Genomic DNA, 13,698 nt, shown 5'->3' with positions numbered 1-13,698 from the left:
CACCACTACACAACCACCACGACACCTCGACCACCATCACCATCACCACTACCACCACCACCATTCCACCACCATCAACACCACATCACATCACCGTCATCACCACTACTTATTATTACTATTATTATTTTTTATTATTATTATTATTATTATTTGTTGTTGTTGTCGTTGTTGTTGTTATTAATATTAAATAATAATATTATATTTATTATATAACCGATAATATGCTCAATTTTTGAAAATGAACCAAACAGAAAAAATACAATTTTTTAACTTTAAGCCAAACAGACAATTGCAGTTTTTTGTTTTTGTTTTTGTTTTTTTTTTTTACCATTAGCCAAACACTAGAAAATTAAATTATTTTTTAAAAAATGCGACATTTTCTCGAAATCAATTTCTAGAAAATATTTTTCAGTTTTCCAAACAGAACTTAATAGTATAAGTTTTAGACAAATTTTAAAATAAAATTTTCTTAATGAATAACCATTGTAACAATCAATGTGTATAATCATAGTAGATTAGCAGTGATAACAATTCTATACAAAATATCGTATATATTTTCATAGAGTACAAAATATCATAAATATAATATATGTCTATATAAATGGATAGAAAAAACATTAATAATACTTTTGTTTATATCTAATCTAAAAACATAATAAATGTGAATGAAGGTTATACCCCTCATTTATGTCCGTTTTTTCCGTTAAGTTTTTTTTTTTTTTGTACATTATGCTATAAAAGTTGTACTACATAATATTTTGGACAAATATACCCCTACCGTTATAACTTCCGTTATCTTTTCCACTATTATTAATATGCACATGCATCCACCATATATTTTCTTATCTTCTTCAATAATAATAATAATATATACACATAAAATGTTAAAGATCTTGTGGTCAAGTGGCATTTAGTGTCTCGATTAACACTTCCACATGGATGATGGGAGTGGGTTCGAGCCTCAGTGGAGTTAGTAGGTTGAGAAAGATGATGGGAGTGGCTGCAAGGTACTTCTTTATTTTTTAGAATATCTAATTTATAAAAATATTTTACATTATTATTATTATTTACAATTTACAATATTAAAATTTAAATAAATTTAAAATTTTAATACAAAATACTAATATTGGGCACTAATATTTTGCGCATCACGCATAAGAAAAACTAGTACACACACAATTTAAATTGCTAGATATATAATTAAGATCATTATATTTAGACATTAAAAACAAATTAGTACACGTTGATTATTACAGTGATTACTCATTAATACTATTTCATTTTAAAACAAGTTTATACTCATACTCTTAATTAGATAATTCATAAACATTTTGACTATATTAACCCTTACAAAAAAAATTTATAAATGTAATTTCCTTAATTATAATTAAGGCAATATTGAATATAATTAAATATAAAATTATAAAATTAACTAAATCTACATTCTTTACTATTTAGAAATACACTTAAATACATACATTTTTTTAGTACTATGACTCAAATATATACATATACTTATGTACTATTTTAATCAGATAAAATTAAAATAGTAATTTTTTAATTTCTAAATGAATCATCTTAAAATCTAGCGCTATAAATTTTAATTAAGTAAAATATATTATTAAATTTGCCTAAATACATTAAAATTATGTGTACATACAATGCATTATATAAATCATATAAGGAAATTCATTATACAAATTTAAAGCATTTTTAATTTTCCAAATATTAATTTAGATGCTTTATAAATACCCAAGTTTGAAAAGAAGATTAAAGTTACTATAATGAATGTATCTATATTTATATTAAGAGTTTTTACTCAAAATGGTCCCTCGACTATTGCTCATTCTCAATTTTGCATTTCGACTTTCAATTGCACCTAATGTGGTCCCTCGACTTTCAGAAACTCACCCAATTTAGTCCTCCGTTACATATTCCGTCAAATCAGTGTTAAAATGGAGGGTATTTCCGTCCATTTACCTATTGTTAGCCTAATAAACATTGAGAAATAGTTGAGGGACCATTTTGAGAATAGTCAAGGGACCATTTTGGGAAAAACTATTTTATTTATTTCATTTTTGTTTATTTTCATTTTTTAGACTCTATAAACTTAAAATTTCTATACATTTTTTTTCTTACAAATATAAATAGTTAAAATCGTGCAATCCATCCTAAAATTTTTTAACTTCTTTACAAACTATTCCTATGCAGATTTACAATAAGTTTCGTAAATTTTATAAATACTCATTTTTTAAGCACCGATTAAAATAATTCTTAGTCACATCCGCAATACTAAATATATTACTTTGGATTTTTTTTATAAATAAGATATAATATTATTAAACTCAAATAATTAAAAATAATGTGCCCACAGCACAAAAGATTTTATGATTGACTTAAAAATTAACTATAAATTTTATTGTTGAATACAAATTGACAATTATTAAACATTATTTATAATAATTATTATGTCCCGTGTAATATACTAAAATTATTAGGTAGGATTTTTATAATTAAGGTATAATTTAATTAAATCAAAATTATTAAAAATAATGTGTCCACATTACAAAATAAATTATACTTGCCTTAATAATTAATAAAAAAAATAAGAAGAAGAAAACATATAAAAGATGTCATACAATATCTTAAATAATGTAAATTAATATAAAATTTAATAATTACTTCGAAATCAAATACAGAAAATATTGCAGGAAACATTGACGAGATTTTACTTTTCGGCTCACCTGAGAAGTTTACTAGAAAAATTTACCTTTCGGTCCAATATTTTCCCTACATTTTACACTCTTTGGGTGTCTACGCTTGAAAAAAAATATTATTTTCAATGGTAAAAGTAATATTTAATGTGATACATAGTGATTGATTGTCTATGAACATAAAAAAAAAAGTATATGACTATTTATGAAATTTACGGAACTTATTGTAAAACTTCATAGGAATAGTTTGTATATTTAGAGAGGAAAAGTCTGTAAAGAAAGTTAAAAATTTTGAGGTTGGATTGCGCGATTTTAACTATTTATATTTGTAAGAAAAAAATGTATCGAAATTCTAATTTTATAGAGTCTAAACAATGAAAATAAACAAAAATGAAATAAATAAAATAGTTTTTCCCAAAATGGTCCCTTGACTATTCTCAAAATGGTCCTTCAACTATTTCTCAATGTTTATTAGGCTAACAATAGGTAAATGGACGAAAATGCCCTCCATTTTAACACTGATTTGACGGAATATGTAACGGAGGACCAAATTGGGTGAGTTTTTGAAAGTCGAGGGACCACATTAGGTGCAATTGAAAGTCGAAATGTAAAATTGAAAATGAGCAATAGTCGATGGACCATTTTGGGTAAAAACTCTTTATATTAATTTAGATGCTCTATAAAAAAAATATGATAACCCAAATCTTATAATATTATAGTACGAACGTATAGTGTATCAAATATTATAATCCATATTATTAATTATGTTACCGTAAAAGTATAGAGTTATAACATTGTTAACAATTTATATATATAAAATAATTTGGTGATTTATAAATTTAATATTTGAACAATTTTTATATTGAAGAAGTATTTTCTGATGTCGATGCACCAACCTCTATTGTTGTTGTTTTTACTTTTTTAGGATGAAATTTTGTTGCAACTATCTAAAGGAATAAATTATGTAAAATTTATTTCTATAAAATAGTTTGCAAATCACACAAAATAAGTAAAATCATGTAGGAATATTTTATATGATGGACAATGTGAAAATTATGCATTTGGCATCCTTTTCAAGCTCTATTGTATATTTTATATAAGAATGAAATTTAAATAGACCATTAAATTACACGCAAAACTATAATTAAATTATTAGATTAAAAAATTACAATTACATCTCTAAATAATTCAAAATCATGAAATTAAATTTAACTTTTTTTTTTTGAAAACTAAATTTAACTATAATCTAACTATAATTAAATTTGAAATGGCTAAATATAATTTTTTTTTTATTACATAAGAGTCAACCGAATATAATGCAGCACGTGCGCCTGCTCCAGCTTCATTGGTGAATATGTCTGTTTTACTTTATTTTTTTTCGATGTCTGGTGAATGTCTGTTTACTCTGTATTGAGTATTGACAAACTGGAGAGTTCAGATTTCAGAAATACGACGACCTAGAGAGAGAAAGAGAGAGTGTTGAAGATCCTCTTTCTCTCTCTCCGACTCCAATCTGAAAATATGGCCACCGACGAGCCTTCACAAACGCGCTGGTCCTTTCAGGTATCTCTAATTTGAGTAATTTCTCTTCCACTGTATGCATGTGTAAATGTGATATGATGTGATGTGATGTGATGTGATGTGATGTGACAGTACCAATGTGTGTGCGGCGTTAAAATTGTGAAATTGAACTTGTTCCGTAGTCAATTTCTGAGAAATGTAGTTCTCAAATCTCTGTTAACACCTCGATTTTGAGCTGTCCGAAGTTTGAGGATATGCGCTCCTTATTTTACTGTGGTTTTCAACGAAAGATGAAACGCTAAATATGTTTCGGCTTTCGAAGCTTGCGAGATTGTTAGATTGGTGGATTAGAGGTAGTATTCAGTTTGGAGAAAAGGATTTTATGGACTCAGATTAGAAACTTGAGATCACACTGAGATATGGCAATACTGGACCTATAGGTGAAGTTGAAAGGGTTGCATTTCTCAACTTGGTGGTAGGCTAATCTTGATGAAGAAATGCATAACCCATGATATTGGTTGGTCCAGATTGTTACACTCAGCATTTCCATCTGTAGTGGGATTGGTTAAAAAACAACAGGCAATATATACTGGACCATGGAATCCAATGCCTAAGTATTTTACTATTTTTTTGTTAGGGATTAAATGGAGTGGAAGGGCTTATAGAGTTTGGAAAAGTGTACTTCCAATTTTCCAACCTTTCATGCTTTACACTAACTATAGGAAGAAAACAAATTGCTTTGTTGCAAACCAAATGAAAGGCTTGTGTATTCTTTCGTTTTATTTTGCTTGTTGTATGCTTGTTAAATGATGGCAAATTGGATGGATTTTGGATAAAAAATTCATATTTGTGTAGAGAATTTTACATTTTCTCTGTCTATATTTAGGATTTTAAGTTATTTTATGATATTAAGTTTGGGAGGAAGAAGTCTTCTGTGGCAAAAGATGAGGCTGAAAATCGTCAAACTCTCTCTAATGGAAGTTCTCCAGTTGCGACTTCAAATGGAAATGGCTATGTAAAGAATACCACAGATTTGTCCATTTATGAACAATACAATCAGGTACACTGCAGATAATTCATTTGGTGTTGGCTATAAATACTACTTTAGTGCTTGTGATGGCCTATCTAACATGCTTGAAGAATTCCTTTTCTTTTAGGAACGGGGGAGCTCCACACACTCTAATGGAGTTTCATCTGCAAGAATTGATGAAAAGCCGTATGATTCAGCATTTCAAAACCTGTTTTACAACTTGACTAATTTATTACTCCGTAAATTTTTTGCATTTCTTGACACAAGTAAAAAAGGTTTTTTAGTGCTTGAAAACATTGCTTGTATCTGTCACTAAAACCCATCTCCTCTGAGAACAATGAAATTCTCTGATGGGGAAAAAAGAAAAAAGTAAGATTAAAGGGATTAAGTCTCAATTTTCAACAAATTCTAAGTGCAGAAGGGACTAAAATAATGAATTTTCATGAATATGACAAAAAGGAGATATTGTTCACAATTATAACAGTCTAAAACAATTAACATGTGCACTAGTTACTTTTAACCTTTTTAGATCTCCTGAACTTGGGTTCCTGCTTTTCAGACAGAGATCTCTGCTTCCTCCTTTTGAGTCTGCAGAAATGCGTGCATTAGGGGAAAGTTTGAGTAGGTAAGTAATTGTAATGGCTTCTAATTAATCATTCCTCTTTCATGAAAAAACTATATATACTTTTTCTAACTTTTTTTTTTTTTTTTTTTTTAAATTTTCAATTACAGGGATATTATTCGTGGTAACCCAGATGTTAAGTGGGAAAGCATAAAAGGATTGGAGAATGCCAAACGTCTACTTAAAGAAGCTGTTGTCATGCCAATAAAATATCCAAAGTAAGTCCTGTTATCAAACTCCTTATTTCTTGCTGCATATCTTCTGAGAAGTTCTAATATTGTATTGAATATAAATTGGAATTTTTTTTTGAAATAAATAAATTGGAAATTTTAATTTCAGTACTTGGATCTTTTTCATCAATTTTCTGTGGTTTTAGAACTTTATATTTACTATTTGCACAGACTTTACAAAAGTGAAAAAACTGAAGTCCTCATATAACCTGAGCATCTTTCCTTTCCACTTCTTTTAGGTACTTTACTGGCCTTCTCTCACCATGGAAAGGTATTCTCCTTTTTGGACCTCCAGGAACAGGAAAGGTTTGTGATCTCTTTACATCTTTGGTGATGTCTAAGAATTGAAATGTTGCCTCTTGCCCTTGACCTCCAAAGTTGACTTGCATTGTTGACATGTGTTGATACTATAAAGAGTTTAAATATGGCTTTCATCACCTAACCTTATGCTTTAGTATGGTAAGGCAATATAGATCTAGATATTTCTACTTTAAGTGCCATATATGGTAGTCAACAAACATCATAACCAGTATATTTCTTGAAGAGTGCTAATCTTTGAAAATATTTATCTGTAATTCTGTATCTGATGTAAGTTGTGAATATATGTATATGAAAATAAGGCTAATAAAGCTCCCTTTATGAGGATATCTTGTTTTCCCTCCTTGAAAAAAATATTTTTTTTTTTCATTTTTCATTGGCTTCTTTTCTAACTTCTATGCTTTTTTTTTTTTTCTTTTTTTTTTTTTTTTTTTTTTTTTTTTTTTTTTTCTTTTTTCTCTTTTTTTTTTTTTTTTGTTTTTTTTTTTTTTTTTTTTTTTTTTTTTTTGTTTTTTTGTTTTTCTTCCATTGGTCCTTCATTGGCTTTTATGGAGTATTATTATTTCACTCTTGTATGGATTGGCACATATAATGCTTCTTTCAATTGATTTCTGATAGTTGGTTATTTTATAGTAAGCAATTGTTTTGTTGATGTTGTAGACCATGCTTGCTAAGGCTGTAGCAACAGAATGCAACACCACATTTTTCAATATCTCAGCATCATCTGTGGTTAGCAAATGGCGTGGTATGTTGCAGCCTATGTAATTGACAGGAGTTTTATATTCTGTATTATTTATACTTGCTAGAATAGCTTGTGCTATGGGTGGCCCAATGTCTTTTATCAATACTCTGTCAACTGCATTTTATCTACTTCCAGCTTTTCCTATAAACCAATCATTGATGTATCTCCTCCCTTACTAGGATTTTCATATCGCATCTCCACCACTAGTATTATCTATAGAAAAAATGACATACTCCTTTTATTCGATCAGCTTTGTCACCATGGTGACTAGCACAAGGTATTAGGAAACGAGAGAGAATTGGTAGAGTAGAGAATTTGAACAAATTTGGTTTGGGTTAAAAAGTGGTCCACGTATTAGAGAAATTGTATGGATGGTGAAGAATTAAAAGAAGACCCACATTGTCTTGTAATAAAGTAGTAATTTTTTCTTTGGTGACAAAGTTATTAGGACTCCCTAAAATAGAAAGAATGACAAAACAAACAGGACAGCATGCGTATAGGCATATATGCTTTACACTTTTAAGTATTAGAACTATTTGCGGATAACTAGTGTATTAGTTCTGATCCTGTTTAAATGTCCTTAACTGTGGTGGAAGAAAGAGTGGAGTGTTGAGCTGGTTCACTTTTGATTAATGGACATTGCATATCAAGATATGAGAAGTCAGGCTATATCAAAGCCAAGATTGGCAGACTATTTTGTATTCCTATTAAACTTGGAATATTTTTTGGTGTTTATCTTGTATATCCTGAGGTTTTTGTTCATTGAACTTTACAGGTGATTCAGAGAAATTGATCAAAGTGTTATTCGAACTTGCGAGGCACCATGCTCCTTCAACCATATTTCTTGATGAAATTGATGCTATCATTAGCCAACGTGGTGAAGCACGAAGTGAGCATGAAGCAAGCAGGCGCTTGAAAACAGAGTTGCTCATACAGGTGATGCTTGGCTTTCAATAGTGCATCCATCATATGTGAAATCAAGATTTAAATATTAAAACCTTATTAGTATTGCATGTATATTTTTGTAAGGGTGAAGTGTGAGGTGCACTGGGGTGCCCCAGTTGGAACTACTTTTAATCTGTTTCCTGTTTCTACAAAGTCATATATGTGTGTGTGTGTGTGTGCGCGCGCGCGCGCGCGTGTGTGTATTAGGAGCAAGATCAAATGAGAACAAGGTCCTCCTATAAAAAGTGAGGATTGATTTCAGCCGTCAATCAAGGTTCATCAATGGTTGAGGGTTTTAGTAAAAAAACACGGGGTCAATTTTATAATTATTGAAAACTTTAAAAGCGGGGTTCATTTTATAATTATTGCAAATTTGAAAATTTAGTAATTGTAAGATCTTAGCCTTTGATTTCTCAAGATGGAGGGTGTGGATGTGTCCACACCACATGTGGATATATATATAATTAATTAATTTACATCCTGTTAAGACTTTGGTATACTATGTAAATCTAGTAAGATTCTTTAAAGCTGACTTCTTACCCAGGGGTAGGCTTCATTGAACTTCACTGTCTCTGGATATCCCAAAAAATGCTTGAGGTGCTGTATAAAATAGGTTGATTTTTTCTCCAAATTTATATTACAATTTGGCCACACAGTAAGATTTTAGAGTTTGATATTGCAAATTTTCAAAAGAACCTTGTGATGTTGTGTTGAAAAGCTGATTGGGCAACGATTGAATAGGATTGTTGAGATTTTTGCGACTACTAATAAAAATAAAATATAGTAGTGTATTGCAGTCAGGACCTGGATCAAAGGTGGAATTGTTTGCCCTTTATTAAAATTTCACTAAAATTTTCCCTACTACATATGAGGACATTTTGTACTAAATGCGGAATGTTGAAAAAGTTGAGCACTAGAAGTGGAAAAAACAAAGTTGAGCACCACAGGTGCAAATGCCACTATAGCTGAAGGACCAAAAGTGGAATAAAATATAATACGGTGTAGTACTTTACCAATTTCAGAAATTGTTATGTTTTCTTTTGCTTTTTATTTTTTATATTGAAACTTTTCGGTTCGATCATTTGCATTATTTGGTGTCCACCAATGCAATGCTTCATTTATGAAATTTTGTGTGTTTCATGTAACTGCATTTACTGTATAATATGCCCATCATATGCAGCAGTTCTTGTATAGTCAACGGAAATTAGAAGTTCAATGCTTAAACATCTTTTCTTTTTTCCTTTATTAGGAATTGTTAAGTCCATCTTCTGAAGAAATATATGAATACCTTGCTGTTATTAAATAAATTGCCTCAAGCATTCGCAATAAATCAAACCTGACATTGATGCTAGCTGGTTTCTTTAAATTCTTTTTGGATAGTCGCACTAAAAAGTAGTTTGCATAGTTTGCTTCTATTGCAGATGCTGATATTGCCTTGCGTACAGTTTAAACAAAGCAACTGAGTTTATGTTGCACTATACTTCTCAAAATTAATGATTGGATTAGATTGCAGATGGATGGTTTGACGCGAAGTGATGAACTTGTTTTTGTTTTGGCGGCAACTAACCTTCCTTGGGAGCTGGATGCTGCTATGCTTCGACGTCTTGAGAAACGGGTATTTTTCTAAACCATCTGTAATTTGAACCGAATAATGGGGTGGTGCATTTTTGTTTCGTGAGCTGGCTGGGCTGCTCTTGCCAAAGTCATATTTATTCTCTTCTCTGATGTTAGATCCTTGTTCCCCTTCCGGAACCCGAGGCAAGGAAAGCCATGTTTGAGGAATTATTGCCTTCAGCATCTGATGGGGAGCACCTTCCATATGATTTATTGGTGGAAAAGACGGAAGGCTATTCGGGTTCTGATATCCGTTTACTCTGCAAAGAAGCAGCTATGCAGCCATTAAGACGGTTAATGGCATTTCTTGAAGAGAAACAAGAAATGGTGCCTGAGGATGGTACGCCATTTTAGCTTTTACATTTTAACTGTGCCGCTTTTTGTTTGGGTTGTGAGTACCAGAAGCAATGGGAGACTTGTGCTTAGGGTACAAGAAACACAATTACTGACTTGCATTTGCAGATTGTCAGAGCAGACCAGACCACTGCTAATCCCACTGGACACAAAGAAAAAAAGAAATTAGAAAGGACCCCATCTGAACTACTATCAAATTGCAATTTGTTTTAATCCTGATTCCTTATTGGGGAAAATGCATTTAGTCGCTTAATTATGCAACTCTAGTTGTTTTAGTCATTGTATTTTTAATTGTTGTAGGATACACCCCTAACTTTGCAAAAAAATTGTGATTTTTGTCCCTTAAGTAACAACACTGAACCTCCATTAGCAACCAAAAGAAAAATCTGCAGTACTTTTACCAAAAACACATGTTAATCAGATATGAAACATGAGCCGAATCACGACAAAGGTTCACGGTTCCATTGTTTGAGGGACAAAACTTGCAACTTGTTTGTAAAGTTAAGAGTGTATTCTGAAACATGGCCTAAAATGACTAGAGCCTCATAATTGAGGGACTAAAAACACATTTTTCCTTTCTTTATTCCTCCATTTTGTCCTAATTGATACTGCTCAAGTCACTTGAACTCACTAAAAAATATGCTTTCTTCTGCATCTGGTTTTCGTTCTTAAGTTCTTAACTCTGTTTCTTTAATCTGCTGTTGCACTGAAAGTCGTCGTTTTATGCAGAGTTGCCAAAGGTTGGACCAATTACTGAAAGAGACATTGATGTGGCCTTGAGGAACACACGGCCATCTGCGCATCTCCATGCCCATCGTTACGACAAGTTTAATGACGATTATGGCAGCCAAGTACTCCAGTGAAGGCACACACCTTGATTACCTTACCTTATTATTAATCGTTTTTTCTTAACATAATTATTTATGTTTGAGTGGTTTTCTTTGGACACTAACTTGCTAAGCAAGAAGTATGTGACATCTAGAGGTGCTTTTCTTTGCCATTCCAACTTCCAAAAGTTAACACCACTGGAATTTGTTTAATCTACACTCCCCTCTTCCTGGATTATTAATGTTTAGGGGTGCTGATAATTCCATATTGCGAAATATCCCCCTTTAAAAAAAAAAACATGAAAATTGGATGCCTTCTTTTAAAAGTAATTATAATTTTTTTCCTTTTACACCACCTTTGATCTAAATGTTACCAGGTATCATGTTATGGCACATCATATACCATACCGTTACGCACTTGGGTTGCACTGAAATAGAAATGAGATGTTGAGATATAATTATATGAAATATTAAAAGGATATTTTTCAATCGCTATGAAATATGAAAAGACATTTTAAAACAGTATGAAATATGAAGGAAACACGTGTGTGTCAGGTGTTTATAAGATTTTATTTATAAATATTTTTTCATAAATAAATATTGCAAAGTAATTGTTGATTAATTTTATAACCAAACTATAAGGTATATGTTGACTATTAAGAAAAATATCAATTACAAAAACAATCCCAACATGTTTGAAAAGAAAATAATAATAGTAAAAAATAATACTCCCTCCCATTTTATTTATATGATTCAATTAATAAGACTTGATTGAGGTTATTTTTAATTTAATTTTTCATAATATTAAGTTCAATATTAATATATAAAATTTATATATTTAAGAATTGCATTATAATTACTATTAAATACAAGAAATTAAATTTAAAAATAAAGAAAAATTGTAATTTATGTCTCTCCATAATATGTCAATTATCAATGTCACTCCTGAATTATTAATGGTGTAAATGTTGATCTCAATTTTTAAAAGCGGTACATATATTGTCCCTCCTGTACTGCCAGGAGGGGCAATATTTACACCACGAGATGGGCAATATATGTACCATTTTTGAAAATTGAGCGGCAACATTTACACCACTAATAATTCAGGAGTGACATTGATAATTGACATAATATTGAGGGGCATAAATTATATTACGTAATTTTCTATAAAATTTATTAAAATTACTAAAAGAAATAAGAAATGAAAAAAGAGAAACTTTGACAATGAATAGTGAAATGGAACAAAGAAGTAAATCATTCTTAAATAGTTTTCCAGCACATTCACAATCAAGCACAAAGTGCAAGTCCATATGCATAGTTGTTGGGTTTACCTTTTGGTAGGGGAATTAAAAATAGGAAACCATGTAGCACAAAATTCTCAGATAATCCGCTTGAATTTGTAAAGGAAAAGAATAAATATTGTTACGACTTTTAAATCTTGTAAAATTGGCCCACGACTATTACTTTCTTAGTAAGTTTAGTCTTTTCCGTGCAATCTCCGTTCAATTCTAGCCGAATTTTTTTTTTCTCATTTTAGCAGGGGTATTATTGTCTTTCCATCTAACCATCCGTAATGACATAAAAAAAATAATAATAAACACATCTAATCTTTTTCATCTCACGAACTTCAGTTTCATCCCCCCTAGCTAAACCATAACCTAAATTGAAATTAAAAACCATCCAACTCAACGCATTGATCTTCAAAAGAGATTTCATGCTTTTGAAGTTACTTCAATATTAGTTTGAGAAAGGCTCATAATTTCAAGTTCTCCAAAGTGAAAGTACAAAAATGAGTTCGGATAATTTGACAAGTAATTCGAATTGAAGATGCTGCAATGTAGAAAGTTTTCGATGTCTAAACTATTAATTTTAACTAAATCCGTGCCTATGTGTTTGTATGGAACTTTTGAGATGTAAGTAGTGTTCGGTGCTTTTGTTTTATGCATTGTGTTTACATAAAAGTGTATTATGCAATTTTCATTTGTTTTAAACAAAATGCTTTTGTTTTATGCACTGTGTTTAATGCTAAGTGTGTACATTGAATTGTATTGTATTGTATTGTATTGCAGTATTGTTGTTGTTATGTGAGTACCAGAACTCCTCTAATAGAATGTTTACTTTTATCATGTGGCATGTAGGTTCATATTGCAGTTAGCTATTCTTGCAATTTGATTTATGTATTTATAATTTAGGCTTAATTGTCGAGCAATATTATTACGAATTTGTAAAGGAAAATAATAAATATTGTTACGAATTTTTCACACTTTTTATCCCACGACTATGTTGTCACAAACAACTTTAATTCACGACTTTTAAATCTTATAGAATTGGCCCACGACTATTACTTTCTTAGCAAGTTTAGTCTTTTCCGTGCAATCTCCGTTCAATTCTAGCCGAATTTTTTTTTCTCATTTTAGCAGGGGTATTATTGTCTTTCCATCTCACCTTCCGTAATGACATAAAAAAATAATAATAAACACATCCAATCTTTTCCATCTCACGCACTTCAGTTTCATCCCCCTAGCTAAACCATAAACTAAATTGAAATTAAAAACCATCCAACTCAACGCATTGATCTTCAAAAGAGATTTCATGCTTTTGAAGTTACTTCAATATTAGTTTGAGAAAGGCTCATAATTTCAAGTTCTCCAAAGTGAAAGTACAAAAATGAGTTCGGGTAATTTGAGAAGTAATTCGAATTGAAGATGCTGCAATGTAGAAAGTTTTAGATGTCTAAACTATTAATTTTAACTAAATCCGTGCCTATGGGTTCGTATG

The 13,698-nt window shown here is 30.6% G+C and overlaps 1 protein-coding gene across 2 annotated transcripts; it reads left to right on the top strand.

Moving 5' to 3' along the window:
- Positions 1-4,109: 4,109 nt before the first annotated feature.
- LOC116014359 (katanin p60 ATPase-containing subunit A-like 2) lies at positions 4,110-11,196 on the top strand. 2 transcript variants are annotated; one of them, XM_031254413.1, is made up of 11 exons: positions 4,110-4,280; positions 5,152-5,298; positions 5,396-5,454; positions 5,828-5,893; positions 6,001-6,108; positions 6,360-6,426; positions 7,099-7,183; positions 7,956-8,116; positions 9,639-9,740; positions 9,857-10,079; positions 10,823-11,196. In XM_031254413.1, exons 1-11 carry the CDS (start codon positions 4,239-4,241, stop codon positions 10,954-10,956), a joined length of 1,194 nt encoding a protein of 397 aa, XP_031110273.1. In that variant the 5' UTR covers positions 4,110-4,238; the 3' UTR covers positions 10,957-11,196. The 2 variants fall into 2 exon arrangements, with proteins under 2 accessions (XP_031110273.1, XP_031110266.1); XM_031254406.1 differs by having other exon boundaries at positions 5,125-5,298.
- The last annotated feature ends 2,502 nt before the right edge of the window (positions 11,197-13,698 follow it).

This window comes from Ipomoea triloba, chromosome 1, assembly GCF_003576645.1.
Source record: "Ipomoea triloba cultivar NCNSP0323 chromosome 1, ASM357664v1".
Classification (NCBI taxonomy): Eukaryota; Viridiplantae; Streptophyta; class Magnoliopsida; order Solanales; family Convolvulaceae; genus Ipomoea; species Ipomoea triloba.
Note: the sequence above shows the minus strand (reverse complement) of the source record. Positions and strands in the feature narration are given on the sequence as shown.